We start from the raw sequence: 27,916 nt of genomic DNA on the forward strand, positions 1-27,916 counted from the left end.
AGAGTGAAAGAGTGAAGGGGTACTGGGGGGGTGTGACATAGACTCCCCTGAGTTCTAATTATCACTGTATGAATTATTACATCGGTAGAACACGTTCATAGACACATGTTAACACACACACACACGCACACACCTCTGGTTCTCCCCTGCAGTCTCAGCTCTCCTGCCTCCCTCCATACCCCTCGAGACCACACACCACCCAGGGCCTTTTCTCCCTCCTACCATCTTCCTCTCGTCTTCTCATGATCCCTCTCTTCCTGTCTCCTCCTAAAACCTCTTCTTTTATCTTCATTTTTTTTATTTCACTCAGTTGTACTTGTTCTACTTGATGTACTCGATAAGGGATGGTTGTCAAATCCAAGAAGTCTTAGTTGATTATTGTGTCGTGGTGGGGAGCTCTTTTGGGGGAAAACAAACACCACAAGGTCTATTTGCAGTTTTAGATTATAATTGAGTCCTGAAAGCTACAAAGAACCTTTTTTTATTTGCCACCGTTAGTGGGAGGCATAAATGTGTAAATCACTACAGACTCAGTCCTTGTTAGTCGCCTGGAGAATAGAATAGAATAGAGGAGCCTGTAAGTTTATGTTGAACACATTGTCTTGTCAGCAGTTGATAGTTAACAAGGTCATACTACAGAAGGCAGTTACACTTACAATCTGAAGACCGTCAGACTGTCATGTGAGACACACACACACCTTTAAAGGGAGCTTACCTGGTATGGGTAGAGTGTAACGCCTCCATTGGTTCGGTTAAGGTGCTGTTGAGCCTGCACAACTGTACTCATCACCGCTCCATTCCCATTACCACTATTATTGCCAGAGCTGTTTACTCCTGTCACCGGTTGCTGTTGGACACCAGCTTTTCCCGAACTGGGGGACCCATTCCTTCTGTCCACCCCACCTCCAAGCCCCAAGGAGCTGGGCTTGGACCCTGATCTGTGGCCTGGGCCTTGAGGTAGCGAGTTTGTGGGAGCACAGCTGGACGTTTGTCCCACCGAGGGACTCCCATGACTGGGGTTGGATGGAACGTGGCGGGGGCTTGGGGAAGGCGACTGGGAAGACAGGTGTGAAGGGGCAGGAGAAGCTGTGGAGGAGGAGGAAGGAAGACAGGGAGGAATCCATTCTCGTGAACCAGAAACTCCTAGGGCACCATATGCTCCCATTGGGCCCGGAGATCCTTGAGATCCATATCGTCCAATGAGAGCCGAAGGGGAAGAGGGAGGAGACAAATCCCACTGGTCGAGAGTGAGGACCATGCGCACGGCTTCCTGTTTGAGCTGAGTGAGGTGAGTGGCACAGACATCACAGCGACTGTCACGTTCATTCCACGCCCGGCGAGAACTGTTGGGCACCTGCAGCTTATCGTGAAGGAGTAGAGAGAGGGAGGGATCCTGGAAGGAGGGAGAGAAATAGAAAGAGAGATTTAGAGATTTACAGATTTAGACTGATGTCTGGAAGAATGTGCGAGAGTAAATTTAAGCAAGAGCAGCATGTTTGGAGCTGTACTTTCAGGAGAGCAGAGGAGAGGAAATGATAGGCATGTTGAACAAATCATGACTGTGAATATTTATAGCAAATCCAAGAAACACTGCTTTGTAGCCTGGGGTAAGATGTGAAGAGTCACAGGCACCAAAAGAAGGACATGGAAAAGCAAGTACACACACACACACACACACACACACGCACTATCTCTCTCCCTTTTCCTCTAAGCATGAATTTTGCCTGATAGTGTGTATGATGAGTGCATGATGTGACTTTGCACCTTTGAATCATCTGTAAAGCACCTTGATGCAACAAAGGAAAGGAAAGGTCAGTAAATGTATTCTTTGTGCATCTAAAAAAGTGGTTCAAAATAGTAAAATAAATAATTAACTGAGAAAAATTAGTACAGAAACCCTCTGACAACAGATGAATATCGTGGTCTGGGGAAAAAATGACAAAAGAATGACCAGATATCAACGTTCAAGAAAATCTTTGAGATAAAAAGCATGACACAAACCCCAATACAATCTTCTCCATCATTTGAGTAAAATGTCTAAACAGAAAAAAATTATTACAAAACAAAACTAAGAAATTATTATTGTCTCTCTCTGTTCTCTCCTTATGTTGGTTGGTTAAATCTCCTGCCATGACTCTCTGGTCTAAATATCAACGTTAAGCACACCCCCCGATACACATCTATGTCAAAAGCTCAGTTGACTCCCTTGAAAGTATTTCCCCCCAGTTTTTTTTCCATAAAGCATTAAGCACTTTATCTGACAAAAGGGAATTAAGTAGTTTTTCCTTATAAAAGTCTGTCTATTCGAGACTGTTGAGGTTCATGGTGGGATTCAAATGAGTGAGTTTGACATTGTGAGCCATTTGTCAGTGTAGATATCGTATTATCACAGAGTGTGTGCGTGTCTGCTTAGGAGCTCTGTACATCAAAACATCCGTGGTTGGTGGTGCCAACTCACTTCGCAAAAATCCTTGCCGAGACTGCGCTGAAAAGGCGCAAGGCGTAAATAAAGTCCATTCATTCAAGGCGAATCACAGCTGGCGGAGTGGAAGTTTGGCTGACGGCGCGCAGTGCGCACACGTCACCGAGACCTCACAGGCAGGTTTCCACAGTTCCAGGCTCATTTAAATGCAATAAATAATCACAACAAACACTATTTAATGCAACTAATTGAATCAACACGTATATTTATATCTATATAGATTGTCCCGTCACATCTGACGTCAGATCAAAGGCGGATGGCACCCATAACGGAAACTCAGCCTCTCGGACCAAAACATCTCCCTCTCTCTCTCCTGTTTTTTATAATATCGGTATTGTTATTATTATGATACGCGCGCACAGCGCGTGATGGGTGCGGCGGCGCTGCTTCTGTCATCGGGTTGTCAAGTGACGGAACTTGCACTGAACCTCCCCTAACGCATTAAAGGAGAGGAGAGGAGCTCATTTGATTGGTGAAGATCTGAATAGGCTGTATTAATCCCAGTCCACGCCTCGTCTCCTCCTCGTCTCCTCCTCGTCTCCCACTCACGCCTTCTTCTCCTCCCTCTTTCCCACTTGCGCCGGTGGGCGAGACGGGAGGTGAGCCTGCGCGAGCCTGCGCGGTGCACGAAACTTGCAAAGACCAGGCGGACACACCCCGTCGGCGTGGCGCAGGTGCGCTGAGAGCTGACTGCGCCTGGTCTACGAAACTAGGGCCCTGAAGGTGCGTGTCCACAGGCAGCGGTGTTTCCCCGCGTCCCATTCATTGTCTATGTGAAAAGCTGTGCAATGCATTCTGGTAGCGTCGCGGCGAATGTCGAGAGACGGCGCGCGAGTTGGCCGCTCCTCATTTGCCTAAAGTTGAAGTCAAATCTACTTTATGCTAATCAGAGGCGCCGGGCTCGACTCGCCGCCTCGGGAACGCTCGCGAACGCTCGCAAAAATGTGTTGTTTAAAGGAGAGCGCCTGTCAATCATCCTCTAGTGGCAGCCTGCCAAGCGTGCTATACTGGGAAGCGGCGCGTCCACACGCGTTTAAAATCGCCCCTGTGGACACGCACCATAAGACCTTGGGCCCTAGTTTCGTGGCGCAGCGCAGGGCGGCGCAGGGTGGCGGAGCCGGCGCAATGCAAGTTTCGACCCGCGCAGCCTTGCGCACCGTCAGTTTGGCAGTTTGGTGGATCGCCTGCGCCAAGATGGGTGTGGCGGCGCAGCAGGGGGAGGCGTCACAGATTCAGCTTGGCGTAGTGTAAGTTTCGTGGCAAAAAGCCTCGCCGAGACTGCGCTGAAAGCTCGCCAGCTCCAACCTGGTCTACTTTCGGCGCAAGGCGCAAGGCGTAAATAAAGTCCATTCATTCAATGCGAATCACAGCTGGCGGAGTGGAAGTTTGGCTGACGGCGCGCAGTGCGCACACGTCACCGAGACCTCACAGGCAGGTTTCCACAGTTCCAGGCACATTTAAATGCAATAAATAATCACAACAAACACTATTTAATGCAACTAATTGAATCAACACGTGAATTTATATCTATATAGATTGTCCCGTCACATCTGACGTCAGATCAAAGGCGGACGGCACGCGTAACGGAAACTCAGCCTCTCGGACCAAAACATCTCCCTCTCTCTCTCCTGTTTTTTATAATATGGGCATTGTTATTATTATGATACGCGCGCACAGCGCGTGATGCGCGTGGTGGGAGCAGCGGCGTTGCTTCTGTCATCGGGTTGTCAAGTGACGGAACTTGCACTGAACCTCCCCTAACGCATTAAAGGAGAGGAGAGGAGCTCATTTGATTGGTGAAGATCTGAATCGGCTGTATTAATAGGCTTGTTTGGAATCAAGCATGCGCATGCATTTGCCTTGCAAAACAAGGCATTCTGGGAAAAAAACGTCACAAATGCTGGTGATAACTTCCCTTTGCGACATGTCACATGACTTTAAAAACTTGCGGTATCTCCAGGTACCTCCCTTCGCATGCTTTTCTCTGCAGATCGTCTGAAATAAGTGCGGACATAAGACACTCCCCTCAACGTTGCCCTAGTTGGTTAGAATTATCACGTGGTATTTCCCACGTGAGAAAATTCCTCAGCCTCCGTCAACAACGGGACTTCAAATGCCTCGGCTCGAGTTCGTCAGCGACGAAGAAAGCCAGCGTCACTGGGCAGGCCATATTCTTTGTGCAAAGTCCGTGAAGTTTCCCCTGGCACGATAGTTTTTGTTATGTATACAATTATTAATAAAGTTTAAATTAAAAAAAAAAAAAAAAAGGTCCGTGAAGTGCACCTGTGTCCGACTTGACGTGGTGAGAACTTGGCGTGTTTATGACGAGTTCCGGCGGATCCTCTCAAGTCTCGTGCATGCATCGGCGCAAATGCATGCGATCCGAAACGTGCCCAATCCCAGTCTACGCCTCGTCTCCTCCTCGTCCCCCACTCACGCCTTCTTCTCCTCCCTCTTTCCCACTTGCGCCGGTGGGCGAGACGGGAGGTGTGCCTGCGCGAGCCTGCGCGGTGCACGAAACTTGCAAAGTCCAGGCGGACACACCCCGTCGGCGCGGCGCAGGTGCGCTGAAAGCTGACTGCGCCTGGTCTACGAAACTAGTGAATGCATCAATCTGAACAGTTGCACAACACACTGCAGATTTTATTAGAATATTTTCATTCAGAGACTGTACAGAATTAATGAAATTGATGGGAAGACGCTCTGTTTAGTGAAGCTTAATCAATACATGAGTTATGGAGATGAAGCATCCATATGTGTGTCTAATAAATAGGAATGTGATGGACAAAGATATCTCTCAACAGATTTAGACAATAGAAAGACAGTTCAGTCAGGACCACTTTGTCAAAAAGAATCTTTATTTATTTGCACAAGTTTCATTTGGCGGTATGGTACTGTTCTCAGACTCCCTGCTCTTCCACGCGCTTGCGTGGAAAGGCTGAGGCAGGAAGAGCACACCTTCCTGCCCTTCATGAGCCATCATGAACGGCATAAGCAGGGAGCGTAGCAGCAAAGAAAAACCCAGACAGAGCAGAGCAACCTACAAGAACAATGGTAAGGTACATAACAGATGACGGGAGGAGCTGGGGTGGAGGTGGGTTGAAAACGCCGGCAGAGGAAGCAACGAGGGAGGTCCGGCTAGAGCAGTTTAAATAGCGCGCTCTGAATGCAATTTCCCAATAGGAAGCGAGCACGGGGAGTCAGCTGAGCCGTCAGCTGATCTCCTCGGTTTTGACAGCTACGCTGTTGCTGCTGATTTAGAGCTTGACGTCGTGGCCTGCCAGAACTAACGCTACGCTTGATATGATTGACAGGGAAGACAGAAAAACAGAGGACACTGTGGGAAAATAATGAGCGACTAAACATGCTTTCTTCCTAACACACATCCTATTGCCTGTTTACATGGTTGTATTTAATCAACTTATTGTTCATCCTATTAGACATTGGGTGCCGGTCAGCCAAACTGCCACTCCGCCAGCTGTAATTCGCCTTGCGCAAAGAGTAGACCAGGTTGGAGCTGGTGGGCTTTCGGCGCAGTCTCGGCGAGCCTTTTTGCCACGAAACTTCCGCTGCACCAAGCTGAATTTGTGACGCCTCCCCCTGCTGCGCCGCCACACCCATCTTGGCGCAGGCGATCCACCAAACTGCCAAACTGACCGCGCGCAAGGCTGCGCTGGTCGAAACTTGCATTACGCCGGCTCCGCCGAAACTAGGGCCCAGTGTGTAGCCTACAGTTTGCAGTTTGGAGTAGGCGCACCTGTTCTCCATTCTGCTCATCAAGCTCCCAGCCTATTTAACCCTGGTCTTTCCACCACTTCTTCGCCAGATGATTCAGTCCCTACGTTGATGTTGACATGCGCCGCATCGGTCACCTCGTTAGCCTAAACGTGCTTCTGTGTACCGTAGCCTTCTCCGCTAACGCCTGTCTTGTGGCTTCGCTCTCCAGGAAATTCCCAGCGCCTCTCCGCCTGGACTCCTGCCTGCCTGCCTGCTCGTCACCTCGGCTGTCCCCTGCTGATCTGCCCGCACAGCCCCATCATCTGCACCAGCTCGATGCACAATCACCTGTTGTAAATAAACACTTTACCTGCCGCTCAGCCTCTCTGTCTCTCAGTCTAGGTCCACAAACAAAACACAACAGGAAGAAGTCAGGTCTTTGCCAAATATTGGTAGAAAACTGTTAGTTTAATCTATCTTGGCTTCTTTTGACCCCTCTGTAGCTCCCTGTCACACACTCAAACCCATGCACAGCAGACATGCTACCAAAGGAGCGGTAAAGTGGACACGTTGTATGGCCCTGGAGATGAAGCCCTTGTTGTTCTAAATTAGCTGAGATTTGGGAAGCAGCCAAGCTGCCTGATTGGAGTGAAAATGAGGAAAAGAAGAGATGTGTTTTAAGGTTATGAAGAAGAGAAAGAGGAGTATTTAGGAGTTTTTGCACAAACGCACACATACACACACAGACACACACACACACACACACGCACACAGACATACACAAAGAAACTCTCTTTTTCTCTGTGCCCTCTCTTTGACCCCATTTCTATATTTCTCTCCCCACTAATGCTCAATTTTCATTATTTCCAGCTCTTCTTTCCGTGCTCAATAGAGCTTAAAGCTTGTTTGCATTACACAGTTGCAATGCACATACACAAACACTCACACGCACACTCTGTCTCTCATTAGCCTGGTACGTTGCCAGACAAAAGCAGCCAGTCCAGGCAAAACGATCTGAAAGTTGAATGTGGGATTCTAATTGGAAGCTATTTTATTTATTAAGAATATCATATTGACAACAAGATTGTTAGTATTATCACACTGTTGAATGAGATTGTGGTTTGATAAGAACGCATCATTGTGAACCTTTATATTTCCTGCTCTTTCTTTCTTTCATCGCATCTAACTGTCTTTTCTGGGCATCTCTCCACCTCTGAGTTCATCAGTATTCTGTGAGTGACTCAATCAGTCTCAGTACCACCGATAGACTTGTGTGTGTGAGTTAGTGATTAATTTCCCTGCTGTAAGGGCAGACAAGCTCAGCCTCAGCTCTACTGTGCAAGTATGGAGTAAGTGACAGAGAAAGAGAATGAGAAAACAGAGAAGCTAACTGAACAGTGACCCCAGCATCTCTTAGTGTGTGTGTGTGTGTGTGTGTGTGTGTCATTACACACACTCTGTCCACTGTAAGATTGCAACCCACCTGTCCCTGTCTGTCAAACCTTTGTCCCTGTTTTCACTTTCACTATATTAAGCACCAGTTCGGGCATGATGCTAATGAGGACGAAGAAGAAGAAGATGGCAGATCAGGGAGAAACAAAAAAGTGACAGAAAAGGATCTAATTCTTCAGCACAAGGAAGGGGAGAGGAGGAACACGTTCTTAGTCAGTTATAGCCAGAACGACGCTGGTTTATCGGCGAGCTAGTGTGTGTGTGTGCGTGTGTGTAATCAGTTCCAGATGAGTGACCAAGGTAAACCATTCCTCCTTCCCCCATACTCATTTACCTCCTCTCATCTCGCATTCATTTCAGCATCACTTGCTCCTGCATACACTCTCTAACACACACACACGCACACACACACACACACACACACACACACACACACACACACACACACACACACACACACAGACACATACACACACATTTATTGGCAGGTCTGGGATCAGTGAATTCATGCAGAGGAGATGCAGACGGCATCTTGCTCCTGCTCTGAGAGGACACAGACACACACACACACACACACACACACACAGGTGTATAACAGAATGATAAGAAAATGATGAAGAATGAAAAATGAAAGACACCGTGAAGTGTGTTGGTGGCTCATGATCACCCATGATGTGTGACGTGTGTGTGTGTGTGTGTGTGTGTGTGTGAGGGGAGAGAGGGAGGGAGAGAGAGAGAGAGAGAATGGTTAAGTTTGATGTCTGTGCAGCACAAGGTCAATAACACAAAGGTTATAAATGACATCACACAGGCACACACCAAACATATGGATGTGCAAACATACAGGACAAATGTTACACTGACAAGAGGTCAAGCAAAGGTCTCTCTCACTGCCTCTCACAAAACACAATCTGTCTGTCACTGTGTCCCTCTTTAAGTGTTTCTGTCTCACTCGCAGGACACATCAGATGCCCGTCGTGCAAATCCCGTACGTCCAGCCACCAGGTTTAAGTATGTAATATACAGGAGCAGATGTGATTCTGTCAGCTCAAGCAATAATACTTCTGGAGACAGCTCGTTAAAATTCCACCAATGACAAAAGTTACACACACATGCTTTCATCTGACAACCTGTCCTTAACGTTTTAGAGTCTTTGAACTTTTAATATCTGGTGTAGAATTGGCAAGCACCTTGTTTCTAAGTGAAGAGGACGCCAACCTGTCATGAGCAGGGACCACATAATTCACAACACACTAGCTTTTATTAACTATCACTGTAGCCACAGGCTTATTGTCAGTAGTTGCAATTTTACATTTAAATCACCACTTCCAGTATGAGGAAAGAAACTGCACATCTTCATGACCAGCAGCTCTATAGCTCACCCAAAATGTCCTTTTTACATCGTACGTGGTTACGGCTATTGTGAATCTGCCTTTGTTTCATTGTCTATACAGCCCCGTAATGTATCAAATAGAAACATTTAAATCCACACTTCAATCTAAATCTCTTTTTTCTTCTCTGTGTGCAAGTCCTCCCTGGCTGCACTATTCCTAATAAGTAAACAATGAATTATCTCAGTATGTGTATGGGTGTAAATGCTATGTTTATGTCTTTAATAGCATGTTGATGAGTCTAGACATTAAGGAAACCAAACCCTGCCTCCCCAGAATTTTCTCTTTGTTTCTTTCTGTTCCACCCTAGTGAAAAATCACTTACCCAATAGGTTTCCTCTCTCTCTCGCTTTCTCTCTCTGTCTCTCGCTCATTTATTACCTGCAGCCTCCCTCCCCCCTCTCTCTTTCTGAAGTCAGTCTCCTTTAATCACCTTTTTAATTGGTCATTCCTTCATATGATCCAGTAATGGGTGTAGGAGTTAGATTAGTTAGGACATAATGGTAACCTGCACACACACACACACACCCACTTACACACATTTGCACACAAGCACTGTGCATTCATCTAGAAGAGAAGACAAACACTTTGGTCTGCACACATGTATACACCCTCCCTTGCAATGTTGACACACTATATTAATAACAGAGAAAACGCATTACAATCGTTGTGTTACCATGGCAATGCAGAAATGAATTACCATACGCAACTAACTAGCTATAGGGGAGGTAATTTACCTGCTGCATTCCGTCTCGCTGGAGCATTACAGTGGTTTTGTGTGTACATATTTGTATGCGGGCACAGCATGTGCACTGTATAATGTTGTGGGGAGGCCTATCTATCAGCCAGTAATAATTAGGGTTGCACATCTCTCTGTGATAAACGATTCGATATGCATCTAGATACACAGGTTACGATTCGATTCAAAAACGATATCCTTTTATTACAGACCGATTCGATTTGAATCGATTCCATACAGTGTAAGAATGATATGATTTGATTCTACGGTTAATATTTGTTGTAGATATTTTATAAAATAAAGAAGCCAATTCTATGAAAGTGACAGTACAATAGTTTCTTTTCAAATATGTAAAATACCACATATCCCCAAGCATTCTGTCTGTATGGCACTGGCAACAACAACAAAAAAACAGAACAAAATCACATGTCAATGTATTTATTTTTAGACATGGACCAAAAAAAAGTCTGGCTGAATCGTTGGATGGCGGTCACAGGACAGTGTCGTGGACACTACCCGTGCTGCGGCCGCCTCTTGTGGCGCAAGTTGAGACACAAGCGTTTGACATTCAAAGCCATCCATCTCTCTCGTGCGGTCGTGGAGTGCCTGCGGTCACACAGCAGCGTCGTATGGAAGGCCATCCAGTTCAAATATACGTGAATTCTAACACGTTAACAACACGTAAACAACACGTAGACAGCACGTAGACAACACGTTAACAACATGTAGACAACACGTTGTCAACGTTGTCAATTTTTCATGCGTGTTGTTAACATGTTGTTAACGTGTTGTTAACGTGTTGTCTACGTGTTGTTAACGTGTTAGAGTTCACGTATATTTGAACTGGATGGCCTTCCATAGCGTCGCAGCCACCTACCTGTGCTGCGCCCGCATCTCCACCTCCACCTCCTCCATTTTCTGTGTTGTCCCTTGTTTATCACTCATACCAGCTAGGCAGTTACGGCGTTTCGCGGGCGGCTTCAGCTCTCGCATTGTTTTAGAGACGCTGGTGTAATGCCGCCAACCGCTTCAAAGTCTCGCGATACCCGATCCATGACTCTATAACCGATTCATCTAGGAATTCATTGATAATTCGTATCGATTGAGGAGGCTCCTACCGATGCAGCCGTATCTCTCACTTGTTGAACCGAATATCCGGTCGCATCGGTTTATCGTTCATAACCCTAGTAATAATACAAGTGTCAGATGTGATAACATCCAAGAGGTGTTTTTCATGCTTTAGCTCACGTTGATCACACTCTCTATAAATGCTCACACCAATTTTAAGCTTGAGTCAAACTGGCATGGCAATTTTATTTTAAAAAAAAATCTGTGTGTTTCGCTCCCTAGTCGCTCACTGGTCACGTAAATCGGTGAACTGTGCTCATTTCCTAAATTTAAGTGGTTTTGTTGTCTAAACATAACTTCGTTTGGCTATGGGAGTTTAATTTGAAAAGACACTATGTACGTTACGACTGGAAACTGACACGCCATCTCTGACATGTCCAAATCTGACACTGGCTAGCGCAAGCGTCATAGTTCGAAGCTTAGGGCAGATGAGTTTGGAGTGACAAAGTGTTGTACTCTCTGTTGCAGTGACTACAGGACAGCAGGGTTTGGTTCACTCAGAAGAAAAGAGTCAGTGGTTTCACGTGCTTTGATGGTCTTCATAGATTGTCATAGAACCCTTTGAAATGTCACTTCTTTGAATGGCTGTGGGAAGTGACTCTTGTGAAACATGGTCAGTGCCGAAGTCTTTCAAAAAATCTTCAAAGAGTCTTTGAAGTACTTCCTCAGACCATGTTGGTGACGTACTTTGGTCTGCAGCCCGCCAGAGGCTGCATTCACGAAGCCACTATATGGGATGGACAACCATAATTAATTGGCTGTCTGAACGTTGCCTGGGATTACCTTGGGGTTAAGTGTTCATCAGCCATTCTGCTCCATTAATTATTCTCCTCACTGTAAACACATATGCAAATATAGGAGAATGGCATCGCTTGATGAGTGTGTATGTGTGTAGTGCATTGTTAAACCCAATCAAACTGGGTACAGAATACTGGAAACAGATGTTATGGACAGATCAAATCATCTCTCTCTCTCTCTCTCTCTCTCTCTCTCTGTCTCATGCTCTCATGCAGTGTTTTTATTTGTGCCTTTATCATTTATGCTCAGATCTGGACTGGCCATCGGGCATATCGGGCATTTGCCCTAAGGGCCGATGGCGATTTTGGGCCGAGCCTTTTTTTTTTTTACTTATGGTACTAGTGTTAGTAATGGTATTAGTCATGATACATATTCAGTGTTTCCCACACATTGAATGGACTTAACTAATGGCTCTAATGATAGGCCTAAACAGAAGGGCAGCAGCGCTTATTATAAGGGGAAATCCTCGCGGCTGGTTTGGTTCATCAACGTTCTGTTTTCCCCCGTCGCCATGGCAAGGCGTCCCCAATGCCGACCCCTCTTAGCTGAGCGAGTTTGACAGTGCGTGCACGTATGTCAAAACCAAAACACCAAGGAAGGTTGAGGAATAGTCACCCACTTATATTAATAATAATAATAGTCATAATAAACTAATAGTATAAAGCAGCCATCCCCAATTAGCGGCCCGCGAGCCAAATCCGGCCCGCAAGACCCGTGCGGACCCAGTGACACTATGCAATAACCTGCCATAAGGTGAAATAAAGAGTTCGGTAAAGTTGGAAATATATTCACAGATTCGGGATCAATAAATCTGAAGTGAAACGTTTTCAAACACAAATGAATCATGCCTCTTTCCCACCGTAATATCATAGACTACGAGCTACAAGGACCAAAACCCAGATTTTTTACATAAATAAGCCGTCCAGTCTGGACGGAGAACATTGATCTCTATGCGCAGCCGGCAGCCGGGCGAGTGCACAGGGACCGTCTGCAAGTAACAAGACAAAAGCAAGACGCTGCAAACAAAAATCTGTCATGTCTGTGTTTTGTCATGTTCTGTTTCCTTGGTTTTGATTTCCTGTTTTATTTTGTCCTTGGTGTGATTCCCTGTCTCGTACTTCCTGGTCCTTGTCGTTTCCGCTGTCTTGACTCCCCCTCCCTCTCGTGTTGATTACCATGCCTGCCCTGATGTGTTTCACCTGTCCCTCGTCAGCTCCCTGCCTCCCTGTGTATATAGTCTGTCTGTTTCCCCTGTCTCTTGTCGGATCATTGTTGCTGTCGATGTCGTTGTCTTTTGTCGCTGTCTTGCACCATGTCAGGTCCCTGGATGTTTCCCTGTACCCGCGTCCTGCCTTCCGTGTCCCTTTGAGTTCTGGTTCCTGTTTCCGTAAGTGTTTCTTTCATGACCGTTTTTGCCCTTGTGGTTTCCTTTGTTGATACTTTGTTTTAGTCTTAGTTTTTGGTTTTGTATTTAGTTTATTATTAAAATAAAACCCTTGTTTAACTGCATTTGGGTCCTCACCTCCCTTTTTCGAGTCCACGCCTGTTTCCAAGCCCGCAAACCTGACAAAATCATTAATTCCACTGTTATACAATATTTTTTTCCTCTTGTGCACCACTTGCTGTAGTGCTGTTTTTTGTTGTTGATCAAAATATTCTCCAGGGGCATTCAAATAAATAAATCGTTGACATTGGACTTATTTTCTTTCAAGTGTACATTTTTATCTGTCCCTCAACACAGGCTATGACTGCTACTACTACTATCTGAGTTTCACTCTCAGTGAAAACTAATTAGGGAACCCTGGAAGGCTCAGCACTGTGTTTTAGTCATTTTTGTTTTCATCTTTTCTTGAATGCTTTAACTCCTCAACCCCATTTAGTATGTCAACATTTTGTATTAGTACCAGCAGTTTGTAAGAAATTGGTCAGTAATTGATGTCATATTTTGGTTCTCAAAATTCACCAAATTGATGCATTAAAATGAAATCTATTAAATGTTTTCTCCTGGGGGGGCATGCCCCCGGACCCCCCTAGAAGATCGCAAGCCCCCCCACGAAGAATCCTGTGGGAAACACTGCTATTGGTACACAAAACTGGTAGATCGGCCCCTTAGTCATGATTGATTCTGGGCTGGACCAATTACAGCCGAGGGGCGATGCCCGACAGTGTACAAGCATTGTCACAAAAAAGTTTGTTCATAGGCTTCAATGTCTTTCCATCGATACCTGGTGGGCCAGTCTCGGCTGAAAATGCCCGGGCCAATTTTTGGTCCCAGTCCAGCCCTGTTTATGCTTCATGCATACAGAGCTGCCAACTTTTCAAAAAACCTTGGAGTGAGATTTTGTCGGGGGTAACCACAGCAGCTCTGTAAGTATAGTCTCAGATGAGAGTTTAGATTCCCATCTGACTTCTCGAGGTAGTTTCTCCCGCTGTCTCACTCTTCTTCTGTCGCTAACTTCGGATGCAGCATATATGGGTGCAGTACATATGGTTCAGTGGCGCTCATCAGCGCCATCTACCGTCGGGGAGTTTGGAAAGGAACGAACGCTTCTAGGCTGAAGATCGGATTTTTTTTTTGTTTTTTTGCCGTGAGAAATTGGATGTGTGGCGTGTGTGCGTGTGTAAACGGGCAAAAGAGTGTGTCACACGGTCAAACCGTGAGAGTTGGCAGCTCTGTGCATATTTAAGAGTGTGTAGCCGTGTGTATACTGTACACTATTATGTGGCAAATGGTGCCCTCCTGTTAGAAGTCTGAGCTATGAATCTCACCATAGCTTGTACAGAGCTACGGGTACAGAGGAGCCCACTGCCACGCTGCAAATGAGCTAGCTAGGTTTTTATTAGCTGGCCATCAATGACCAGCTGTAAATAAAAATAGTTGTTTAAGTTACTGCATTTTTTTTATGCAGAAGATGGTTGCAAGTGCCTGTTTTTTTAATAATCTGGCTATCCATGGTAGTGTCTGACTGTAAATAAAATGCATAGAAACACAGCTGTTTGCTTTTAAATTAGTCCACCATCTGCATCACAGCCTGTAGATTAAGCATTAGCTACCAAAGCTATATGCAAAAACGATATATTTCAGTGTGTTAGTTAGCTGCCAATTAGTTAGCTGCCTGGTGCAGATGAGGAGATTGGCTCCATTTGTAGTTCATTTAAGTGGAAAGTATTCTGGATATGTGGAGGAGGTACAGATCTGCTCTGATACCATACTTAGTCTGCAGTAAAAATACAATGAATGTGTTGTTCGTACAACTGTCAACAGAAAGGTCTAAATATATTTTTTTATTGAGCAAATAAGAATTAGAGGCACAGTTACCTTCACATTGAACTGATCATAAATGGGTTAGTTTTTTGTTATTAGTCTAAATGGGCTCTGGCCTATTCCCCTTCACATTTTGTAAATAGGTTGATTATTTATATCAGGGGGCTGCACGGTGGTTTGTGGGTAGCACTGTCCCCTCACAGCAAGAGGGTCCCGGGTTCGATTCCCGGGTCAGGCCCAGGTTCCTTCTGTGTGGAGTTTGCATGTTCTCCCCGTGTAAGTGTGGGTTCTCTCCGGGTTCTCCGGCTTCCTCCCGCAGTCCAAAGACATGCAGGATGGGGATAGGTTCATTGATTGACTCTAAATTGCCCGTAGGTGTGAGCGTGAATGGTTGTTTGTGTCTACATGTCGGCCCTGTGATAGACTGGTGACCTGTCCAGGGTTTACCCTGCCTTTGCCCAATGACAGCTGGGATCGGCTCCAGCACCCCTCCGCGACCCTGAATACAGGATAAGCAGTAAACAATGGATTTATATCAGTGTGAAAAAAATATTGGGTCCCAGTTATTGCCAGTGAGACATTTGAGAAGTGTTTGTTTGATGCTCCACATACTGAACCACAAGGACCTGAAGTATACCTTGGATATTGTAAGAAGTAGCCTGTCCAACCCTCTGAACTACAGAGCACAATTACTTTAGTAGTGTATTGTCTGAGGTGTATGACTTTGAATGTCCTCATTTATAATCCCAGGAACTCTCAATCCTGGAGCGTCAGGCACGACCCCTCTGTTTATTTTTAGCAACACCCCATGTCACCTTTTCTCTGATGTCACCAACCTGCATCCTGTTCACTCCAGGTATTATCCATCAAAAGCTGTTCAATCTAGCTCCTCCAAACACTGGCTTTACTAACTACTGTGCTATGCAGGCACATCATCTGTAAAATTAAATTTAAAAAAACTAGTGCCACTGCTGAAAAGTCTTTCCTCAGTGTCCATCCTTTCCAGAGAATGACCTGTTGAGAGACTTTCTCTGGTTGTTCATGAAGTAAAGTAGGCTGATTCAGTGGTCTCACAAATGTTTATCCCCCTTTTGTCCTCCACCAACTTCTTCTTCCATCGTTCCCCAAACCCTCCATCCCATCCTCTCTCTCTTCTATTTCCCTCACCCTCCCTCTCTATTCTCTCCCTACTCTCTCATTCTCCCCCTCTCTCTGTGATGACAGTGATGAATTGCCTGTTGGCTTGGGTAATCCATCTTGCCATATCCCACACCTGAACACATGCTCCCTCACTCCTCCCCTGCTCCCTTCTTTTCCTCCTCTTGTTTTCCCATCCATTTGTTCTGCCCACCGGTATCCCTCCATCTCAAGGTTAGTGAGGCCCACGGAGGAGTAACTGAAGGTAAAGATCTGCCTGACAACTCCCGCTTATATGTGTGTGCACACACTGAAACAGGTGAAAAATGTGTGCACAGAAACAACAACTCAAATATACAAACTCGGCCAGGGTTTTTCCTTGCTCAGCATTAGACAAAAAGATAGGATGCTTTGTCAACCGTAAACTACTACTGAATTTAATGGGAAAATCAATTCAAAAGTGCAAGGTCTACATTGCCAGGCACCAGGCTATGACTTATATATTATCAATCTATGATTGAAAAAAAAGATAATAATTAGAGTGTCGTGAATACATGATTAGGATATGTACCATACAACTCGGTTTCATTCCTGCCAGGAACCTTTGTTAAATGTCACAATATATGTTGTCTACTTCGTCAATGAAAAATGTGAAGAACATTTTTTTAAATATAATTGAGTGTCTACAGCCATGCTAGTGGCTCTGTGAGCATAATACAAATATTATTGTACTTCATTCATTCTCACAATGATAATGCTAACATGCTGATATTAAGCAAGTATCATGTTTACAATGTTCATCATTTTTGTTAAGCATGTGTTAGTATGCTAACATTTGTTAATCAGCACTAAAAACAATATTGTGTTGGGACCTCACCATTAGGACTACACAATGCGGCTTACAAAAGCCTCCACATGCCTTCAGAACAAAGGGACAAAGGAGACAAAAAACTACAACCGCCATTTCAGTTTCACTTCTCACCGAGGTGCGAAGTGCAACGTCACACAACTGGTGCCCTTTTGGCTGACAACCACAGGTAGCCCAGGGGTTCCCCGGGAGCAGCCGTGAGCTATATAAACCGGCGCCGCCTTAAGAACTCGCTCTTCCATCGCAACACCACGTTGCAACAGGAGGCGACTCCTCCACCGCAGCACACCGCTGCAACAGGAGGCCAACTTATAACGTCTGCAGCGTTTCCTTTGTCCTAGGCCACAGTCTTCTCCCCGATCTCGAGCGACAGACTGATTTTCCCGTTTTCCGCGACTCGCCCCTTTTCTTTTACTCGTTTTTGGATCCCTTAGAGATCGCCACGACCGCGCGATCCTCTGTGTTCGCCTGCAGAAGAGGAATAAAACCGGTTCCTGCATTCCAGCTACCAGCTCCTTTCTGAAGTCAGCTGACCAAATCGCCAAGCCGCGATTGTTGCCCGCGGAAGGAAGAAACACAAACTGTTTTCTTTATTCGAGCTTGATCAACAAGAGGGAAAACGCCCCGCTCTCGTCTGGACTTAGCCGACTCATCACGTCCCCTGCTGACGCCGGGGACTCACGAACTACCGCCGCCACCACCTGCCATCGCCGGGACGGACTCGCAGCCTACACAACGACACCAGTAAGAGGCTATTAGTCTGGGCAGAGACATAACACTTTGATAGTGTAGGATATGCTTGTAATTCTTGTTAACGTGTTTAAAGTTTTGATCACGGACCGCCGAGTCCGTTGCTTTCTGTGTTGTTGTATTTGAATGCTGATTGTGCACCCACGCCGCTGGGTTTCATTTCGGTAACAGTGCGTGTCCAACCTCGGACACATTCACAAGCTCAGTAAGTGATCTACCATCAGTTAAAAGACCGCCAGTTCATTCACGGGCTCCCGTGTGATGGTAATAGCTTACTGATCCTTTGTGTATTACGCGCGCATTCTCTCTCTCTCTTTGTTCTGGCTAACACACATGTGCACACACATACACCGCCCCCACACGTATCCTACGCCAGCTGTTTCCGTATCCGGACGCTAAGGACATAGCTCCATGTGGTGGCTGTACCCGGCCATCTCTCGCTCTCTCTCCCTCTCTCGCGATTCTATCTGATGTCAGTGGCTCCGCCCCTGAACGCTGTGAGGAATAGCTCCATCTGGTGGTCGCGCCCGGCCATCTCTCTCTCTCTCTCTCCCTCTCTCCACACACACACACACACTCCACGTGTGTCTCTCCCTTTGTTTAGCTTAGCTTTGTGTGTTAGGTAGTTAGGTAATAAGGCTTTGTAAATTGCAGTGTTATTGATTGTGATCATTATTACTGATTTTAATAAATCTTATTATATTATAACTAGCGGTCTCTTGTGCTTGTTGTGTATATGTCACTGGATAACAGCAGGTTGTGAAGGCTAGTGCTCGAATTTCACGCCTTTTTAATTGTTCGATTGTTTTTATACTTCTATGCCAATGATCACGGTGATTGGCATGTGAGTGTAAAACCTTTTATATTGAGACTGAATACAGTTTTAGGTTATCTTTTCCCTGATCCCAGGGTGGTGCCCCGTTTATTCATGATTATATCATAATAATATATTAAATATAATTATTAATATCGATAATCATATTGACATTAATAATGAGCTGTTGATAACCAAATCTGCTCCTGCTACTATCCCAACAATTGTAAAGAGGAATTTCCACAGACCTCATTATTTACAGTGTGTTGCTTAAAGCCTACTGATATCAGAACAATTTGAATGCCTGTCAAATCTGCAGAATTCAAACTAATATTCTCACAGACCATAAACTATTAATGTGAGTGTTGATATAAAAAAAACAATATGTTGAAAAACAGATATTTACATAAATAAACCATGTAATTCATGTTTGTCCGTGGCCTCAAAACAATTTGTCAGGTAGTTCCCCCAGCCTTTACAAAGAGCTTTTATGTGTTTCAACATAAACCTTAAACCCCTTCATGGCGTGTTTGAATCATCCTACAAGCCTCAAAACTAAAACAGTTTTTTAACAGTCCCATATCAATGAAAGTCAACTGAGCGTGTTTGCTCTTTTTCCAGGCTTCATAATCACACAGTAGCACTCATTCATAAATTAGAGCTACATAAAGTGCTCCACTGTGGACCACTGAGCTACTCAAAGGGAGCATTTGAGGTTTAAGAGACTTGATCAAGAGCACATTTGTTACTGAGGGAGGGGAGACTTATTTATCCAGGTTCATCAAACCTGGAATCCACATGACAACCTTTTAGCCACAAGCTTGCATTGAACTAGACTGCTGCTGATCCAGCAGATATGATCATTCAGATATGACTTATTCTTCGTCAGATATTAAAAAGGAGATTCAGTGAGATGAAATAAAGTCTGAAATGGGGGAGATACAGAGATATCTGGAGGTAAAGATTAAAGTGGAGAGAACCGTACTTTAGTATGCCTCCCTCTCTGACACTGTATGTAGCCTGGTGTACAGTCAATAATGGATAACAGTAAACAACAACCATTTCAAACCCTCTAAATTGAGCCCTGCAGGCTCCATCTGCTCAAGGTAATTGGAAAGTTTAACGGCTAGAGGCTATTCTCTGTGTCTGATTACAGCATAGACTGAGAACAAACCGCCAATTTAATTTTCTGTCTCTCTCTCTCTCTCTCTCTCTCTCTCTCTCTCTCTCTCTCTCTCTCTCTCTCTCTCTCTCTCTCTCTCTCTCACACACACACTCACGCACACACACACACACACACACTCACACACGCGTTTCATGACTTTTGGGGACATTACATTGACTTACATAAGTTTCCTGGAGACATAGGATTTTGGAAGAAAATCTATAAAAAATTTGATGATTATGATATTGTAGGACCCTGAAAACACCAGTCCTCTGTTCACATATCGGTGAGCTCACTCTGTAAATAGAGCTGACACAACCACTTAACTGCAACAAGGTAACAGGAATCTGTATGTGCATGTATGTATGTGTATGTTTCAACCAAAGACATCATGATCCCTCTCTCCTCTAGACGCTAAAGCCTCTCTAGCCTTCTCTGTGTATGTATCATGATGCCTTTATTCCTTCTTTTATATTCATCCCACATGCACACATCCAGACATCAACATTCTGACATGAATACATGAGCCAACCTCAAGGAACAACATGACTTTTTATGCAGCAGATCATTGTTTAACGCTGCTGTTGATGATGATGATGATGATAAAGTCAGACAGAGATGGGGGACTCGAGTCGAGTGACTTGACTCGAGTCAGACTTAAAGATCCCATACTATACTGTTTTTCATCAATTTCACATAGCTGTCAGAGGTCCAATAACACTGGATTCGATATGCATTGCCCCAAACCCATCCATGGTCCTGAATTTCAGCTGTCTAAAAGTTGCTCAAATGAGCTCTGCTGAGAACAGGCTGCTTCTGTGTCTACACCTTCAAATGCTAATAAGCTCCGTCTGTCATCGCCTACTCAGAGAGAGACAGGACGCCGCTTGCGCTACGCGGCAGCATGCGCCAATGTTTACGTGGATGTATCGCTATGGCTTGGCTATGTGTCTCAGGTGAAGTTGCTGGTCCCGTATTGTGGGGACAGATCCTTTTACGAGGGTCAGTGTCGAGGAAAAGCCTTTGTACTGACCCTCGTTACTGAAGCAGTCCGATGTGAAGTGGTTAGCACACACATAGAAACTAACACGTACCACAGCCGTAAAAATGAAACGCAAGAGACCAGACACGGACCGCCGTGCACGGTGCTCTGTCGGACACGCGCCCCCGTGCTCCGTCCGACCGGAGGCAGCAGTGAAGACGCACCAGAGCGCGTGAAACAGAGGGAGGATTGTCTCCAGCTTCAACCGCACTGGGATTTATTCACGGAGCACCAGCCGGATCACCCAGCACCATGAACCGGTAAGTTGGGCTGCAGTCTCCGTGCGCGCTGTCTGTCCGCGCTGTCTGCCCGTGCTCTCCATGCACGCTGTCCGTGTTCTCCCATGCTGTCTGTCTGCGATATCGGTCCACACTGTGCGTGCTCTGGGTCCGCACGCGCTGTGGGTCCGTGCGCGCTATCTGTCAGCGCTGTCTGCCCACGCCCTCCATGCGCGCTGTCGCACGCTCCCGTGCTGTCTGTCCGCGATGATTTTTTTTCGATCGGATGTTTCCTGTTGCATGTGAGCAAACCTGGCAATCAATCTAACCTATATATATATACACACCCTACAGGTATGTTATTGTGTTTTGTTTGTTTTTTTTTGCACTACATCAGACAACTTTTTAAAAAGTGTTATTGATGTTGTTTGTATTAGTCTAATCTCTATTTAAACAATTCTGCCTATTAATTTTTATCCACTGTACACATATTCGCTGTCTCTCTCTCGCTCTCATATCATATCATATCATGACACAAACACCAATTTACATTAAAGGTTGATCCTCATAAAAGAGTGAGGCCTCTTTGAAGGAGTAATGGACATAGAAGTCATACTTCACTCCTAGAAATAAAGGTTCCAATAGGGTTCTTCTACAAGGGCTACCTGGAACCATTTGCTTCTAAAAACCCTTTCCTGAAGAAAGGGTTTTTCAAGGGTTTCTTGGTAACACTAATGGTTCCAGTAAGAACCATTTTGATCCAGAGAACCCTTTAAAACCCCTTTCCTGAATAAAGGGTTTAAAAAGGGTTCTTGGTAACACTAAGGGTTCCAGTAAGAACTATTTTGATCCAGAGAGCCGTTTTTGGAAGAAAGAGTTCTTCAGGGATTGTTGAAAGCATGGGTATAATTTAATATCCTGTGTCACCAGGGACATACTTCCTGATAACACTTACCAATAATGGTGCAAAATACAATTCCTTGTGACTACTGATACAAATACTTTTCATATCCATTTATTTGTGTTTATTTGTTTTTTTCTTCTTCTCCAGATTGATCAAACTGTAACATAATTGCCCATCTTGGGATTTTAACACTTGCCACCCAGTCTAAAGTCACTGGCAGTAGTGACTGAGCTAGCTGCATTGAGTCATCAGGTCCACCATACTAGTCTATTACCTTACACCTTCTGATCAGGCATACAAATAATGGCAGTCCTATAACTGAAAATGTTCTGTTACCAATTTATTTTCACAACCCTTAATTATAAGAAAGCAAGACCTTCATCAGCAAATCTTGACCAGGCAAAGAGTAGCTGTGACTGGGATTTTAACCCCCACCCTCCGAATCTAAAGTCTGTACCATTACCCACTGAGCTATCCAGCAGAATGTGTAGACCAGGGACTCCTCTGATTCGCCACACTCACTCACACAGCCAGGTTGACAGCTTCTTCATGTCAGTGGTCAGACAGAGGGAGCTGATCATGTGTCTGTTTAGCTCTGTCTGTACAATGTGTGACTTCTGCTTTTAGGTCACAGGTTCAATTCCCATGTTGACAGATATCATAACTTGCTGATTGCACTTCACAACAATTAGCTCAGTTGGCTAGGAGCTGGTTCTTGGTGCCAGACAATGTGGGTTCAAGCCCCAGCAAGGGGGATAATGGTGATACATCAAAATACCTGGTGGTCTTCGTGAAACAAATGTTTAGAGTCATGGTAAATGATGTTTGACAAAAACATTAGAGTTTTACCTCAAAAACTGATTTTTTTTTTACAGTGGTTTCAAATCTGCCTGCGTGACAGTGAATGGCTTACTCAATTTGTGAAGCCACACTTGAGTTGCCACTTGCCAATTAGCTCAGTGTGATATACAATGGTCTTTGGTTCCAGAAATTGTGGATTTCAGCCCCAACTGGTGCAAAATGAACATTATAATGTCAACTGTCTTGCCTTCCTATTCTCCTGTTTGTTGCTCAGAATTGCCTAAATTTGCCAAAAATAGCCCGGACCCGACCCATCGCTGCGCAGCAGCTATAATTGTGTTTATTTTAAAGTTTAGTTACACTACTCCCTTCTTCAGGAGGAAATGACACACAGCAAAGACATAGCCAGGGGAATGGAACCCTGGGTCCCTACAGCAAGGATATAACCCCTCTTTCTGGGGCATCTAAGTGAGCTATACTACTCACTGGACAAAGGCTTTTGAAAGTTTGTTACAAGTCACGTGATCTAGAGATACAGTTTGAGGTTTGCGTTCAAGGCCTGGTTAATGCAGAGTGACAGTGAGTGAGTGGCCTACTGAGGTGATGTGTGGATTAGTGACAGACAACTTGAAAAATATTAAACACTTATTTTACAGACAATTTTACTCATGTATTTGTCTCCTCCTCATACTTTTCCATGATCGGCCTCATCCCATGGCTGCTGTACCCTGCTGATTGGCTTAGTTGTGAAGCTGTGCATAAGTTCAGTGATAAAGGAAGGTCTTTGATGTCAGAGGCCAAGCCTTAACTGATGCAAAAATCTTATTGTAATGCTGACTTTAGGGCTACCGCATCAGGGTTTGTTGATACTGGGAATTGAACCTTGATCTCCCAGGGGAAAGGGCAAGGTTTGGTGTGTTGGGCCTGACAGCTGGCCCCATGGTGGCTGTGATGTGAGAGTAAAGATCTGGTTGCCCCATGGATTGCACCATATGGTCTGGTCTTCCCCCTCTACAAACCAGGGGCCTGTATTACGAAGCAAGTTCAACATACCCAGGGTATCTCCCAGTTATCCAGCTTATGTAAACCTAACAAAGGCAATCGGAGATAAGCGGTCACACGAAGCTGGTTATCAACTCGTTAAGTCAACCCAGGGTTTCCCTGTCCAGCTATGAGTGCATGCACATGAAAGAGGCGGCGTTTGCAGCATTTGACCAATCACAAACATGGATCAGTCTACGGCAGCGGAGTGGCGTATTTCACGTACAAGGAGTGAACCATAATCTTACAGAAATACCCATCCATCCATCCATTGTCTACCGCTTATCCTGTATTCAGGGCCGGGGGGTGGGGGGGTGCTGTATGATAACTCTCCCGGCCCGGGGAGAGAGACACGCATCACAGTGCTCAGCTGCAGACACAGCAGAGAGGTGACGAGACTCATCATGTCTGACAGGCATCAAGGCCACTCAGCGTTACCTGACCGACCCGTCCCCAGATACTTCATTCACAAAAACAGGGCCTGTGGAAATGCAGGGATACAAGTTATGACACAGCTGCACTTTTATTTTCTCTATTTTTGACCTTGCTGTTATTTCACGTTATTGCGTTCGAATTTAGATACAGCATGATGTTACTTGATAATCCGGAGGCGCGGAGCAAGGCGTCGGTCTGACAGTCTGATAACTGCACAGTTCCTTCACTCAACTAAATACAGAGAAATGTCCCACACAGCAACATTACAGAACCAAACAACAGTAACGTAGTAACTGTCTTTGACAACATATATGAGGAAAAAATAAATACCACAGCTGTACGTGGAGAAGCGTCCGTCCTCACGCCTGTCCTGCCGACTCTTCCTCACATTTCTGCCCGAAAAACAGCGTCTGTCACCGGCAAAAAACTTTAACTCACCGAGTGTTTGTGATGAAAATGTATTTTCACCACAACACCCCGGTGAGTTAAAATCAACGGTTGTGGTGATCTGTTTTAAATAAATGTATTTATTTATTTTATTTTAAATAAATCACCGCGACTGTCAGCCCTTCCAACTTCAGGGAACTTTCCCCCAGCCTCCTTCCCGAGTGACAGAGTCAGACAGCGACCTGATGCCAATTATGTAATTACTTACTTTAGCGAGAAAAACCTAACTTTGTCACTTTCCAGGATGTTTGCTGGGGGAACACCTAAGAAACACCAACGTCATCATCATGATGTGTACCATTGCGCCTCATTAGGAGCCTCACTTTCTGTGGGAATCACAGGCGATCAGCGGAGATGCTTCGCTCTGTGTGAATCACCATCTGCGGAGAATTGCCGAACCACCGCTCCTGAGATAATGCGGAGACGCGGTTTAAAAAGGGATAGCCTACAGTTTCACCACAAGTTTAATTTATTCACTCTTTTTTTTTTATTTTATTGGCCATCCCATCATTTTTGGGGGCCCCCAGGTTTCAATTGAAACGGCTGAAACATAGGTAAGGCCGCCTATGCTTATAACATTGTTTATGACAATATCAGCCTCATTCTTTCAGCTGCAATCGGTGTGAAACTGACTTGGGAGCAAATCAAATAAATATAAAAACATAATACAAAGTGGTCAGTAGGCTGTATGCAAAGAAAAGTCTTTCCCTCCGATGATAATCTGTATCTCTCATATAAAACATCGTCAGGGACAGAAAAAGGGTTTTGCCGGTCTCTGTACACTCTGTAGTTCTCCTACGAGACCCTCTCACGATCCACCGAGCTTCTTTTTTTTTTTTTTATCCGCGCACCAAGAGAGCTGATTGGTCAGTCGGTGGTGTGTTTCTCCACGTTGATCTCTTATCAGGAACATAACCTGCTCCGGAGCAGGTTAGCTCCACAGCGTAAGTTACCATGGCGATCTACCCCGGTAAGAAGTGAACCAGCGTCGTAGGACAGAAAACCCAGAGTTTACGCTTAAGTTACCTTGCTAAGCACAAATCCTGCTTCGTAGTACAGGCCCCAGGTGTGACATACCAATAGTGATTACTGTGAACAGAACAGAACAAAGAAGAACAGAAGAGAGAGAACAGAAGAGACTTCAGAGAATCAAGGTGAGCTAAATATAATATCTTATTTCAGCATGCTTGACCCTAGCTGAGGACTTTTATGGTGAAAGGTGGAGTAAGCATTTGTTTCTTGTTATGTTTTGTTCGTTTGCTTGTTTGTTTGTTTTCTTGTAGAAATGACTTACACAGCTTGGACGAAAGCCGAAGTGTGCCATTGGCTTGAAAAAGAGGGCTTTGCCGAGATTTCCATTATTGTTACAATACGTAACATTTTGAGTACATAACACTGAAATGTATTTTAACATTATTTAATTACTTTGCCGTCCTATTTTTGAAGAAAAGGCTGAAAACGACATACCCAAAGTAAAATGGTTACTGTTTTTGAACCCCTATGACTACAGGCACAAAGCTGAGCATTCCTGAAAGATAACGCTTTGAATTTTCTTCTGCAAGTGTCAGATTTACTCTAAGTGTTACTGACACTGAGTTACTGCAGCTCAAACATAGTGGAAATTGCAATTTTTTTGCCTCGCCTAAATTATTTTTCTTTTTGAATGAAACAAGTTAGCTGTGGCTGTTATATATAGGCCTAAAAGTTGAATGAAGCCACAGCCACAAGCCTGACCAAAAACTGGTAGAAAGTAGATAAAAAGACACCCAAAAATGAGCTTTGCAAGTGCCGTGTTGTAGGGCAATGTCAGACGGAGCTGCATCTGGAACAAGTGTTCCAGATGAGATTATGGGTATTTTTAGGTATATAATTCTACTTTTTTATTTTTATTTCACCAGTTCTACAACTACTACTAATAAAACCAACATTTTTTTAATGTTTTTTTACATAACAGCCTTCTGTAATGAGACGCTGCATAACTATCATATCTGCAGGTCACAGTCTGACCTTTCTGAGCTGCTGTGCTCTCACCCTCAAGCCCCCTCCCCCCATGTAACATACCGCTGGAATCGTAAGCTCATTGGCTATAAGACCTGTCAGTCAAAAATGTACTCCTCTGCCTATTGGCTCTCTTGATGGACAGTTTTTTCAGCCAATTCAGATCGCAGAATCATAGAAGGGGGCTTGTTTTGTCGCCAAGAAGCTAGCGAATGCGGAAATCAAAGTGTTGTTGTTCGCCCATCATCGAAGAGCGATAACTAGCTATGAACAATATTTTTTTCAGAAACTCACAACGTCAACACATGGCGTGTTATGGATGACTACCGGAGTTAGTGTGCTCGTGGGACTAAACGAAGTGGCTACTTTTGTTCGTTGGACTCTTACCGTTCTCTGGATATAAGGATTAGCATGCTATATGTTGTTTTTGGACATCCAGACAGCTCAAAAGGTAGGGAACGCTGGTCTTGTTTCTGTGCACTCCTTGCACACATGCTGTGTTTGCTTTTGATGTGTTTTCCGTGAGCCTAAAACGGCTTACTTTGTTCGATTTGCGAGACTCGTAGCTTTCAAATGATGTGTAATATGACGCAGACGCATTTAAAATAATATGCGATTAAAGGGAATGAAGCAAAAACTAGTGCAAAACGGTCCTCATGCGGGCCGCTGCTGTAACGAGAGGTTAAATCAATGTGAAAACTTTGTGGGGTTCCCTCACTTTCTCATGATTCTGTTCCACTGTCACAATTAGTATGTAAAGTATGTACTCTGATTCCTTTCATTGGACCATGCATTATTTTATTGTTTGTAGATAGCTTACAATAAGGCGCAGTAAGTGCACCTTGGATTGATGGAACTAAAACTCTTTTTTGTCTCCCCTTTCTGCCATGTCACCGTTGCTGGAGATTACACAAATTCACCTACTGAGGACAGCATGATGTGTCTGGCCTGTCATGTTGCTGATTCCATTGGACCTATGCTGACTTTTGACCTGTTCTCCCCTGGGACCTACACTGTTGGACTATCTTTAAATAAATGTTTTTCTCATTAAAATGTTTTGAATGTTTGTTCAATGTCAACATGATAAATGACCACAATATAATATGAACTAAACTGATCTGTAGAAACAATATGGTTCTTTATAGAACCCTCAGAAGACAAGACGGTTATTTGTGAAAACCTTTGAAAAGGGATGTTTTTAGAACCCTGTGTGAGGTCTAGATGAAACCCTTGAAATATGAAAGTGTTCTTGGTGGAACTCCTTTTTTGGGTTCTAGATAAAACCCTTGAAAAACGAAAGGGTTCTTAGTGGAACTCCCTGTGC

At 44.7% G+C, this 27,916-nt stretch overlaps 1 protein-coding gene across 2 annotated transcripts in view; it reads right to left on the reverse strand.

Moving 5' to 3' along the window:
• kif26ba (kinesin family member 26Ba) overlaps positions 1 to 27,916 on the reverse strand; it is a 127,016-nt gene that overhangs the window by 67,734 nt on the left and 31,366 nt on the right. For both annotated transcript variants that reach the window (XM_084006516.1, XM_084006515.1), the window contains exon 3: positions 716 to 1,393. In XM_084006516.1, coding sequence (XP_083862642.1) covers positions 716 to 1,393 — 678 coding nt within the window. The remainder of the gene's footprint in view (positions 1 to 715; positions 1,394 to 27,916) is intronic.

This window comes from Eutrigla gurnardus (assembly GCF_963514095.1).
Source record: "Eutrigla gurnardus genome assembly, chromosome: 1".
In the NCBI taxonomy this organism is placed as follows: domain Eukaryota; kingdom Metazoa; phylum Chordata; class Actinopteri; order Perciformes; family Triglidae; genus Eutrigla; species Eutrigla gurnardus.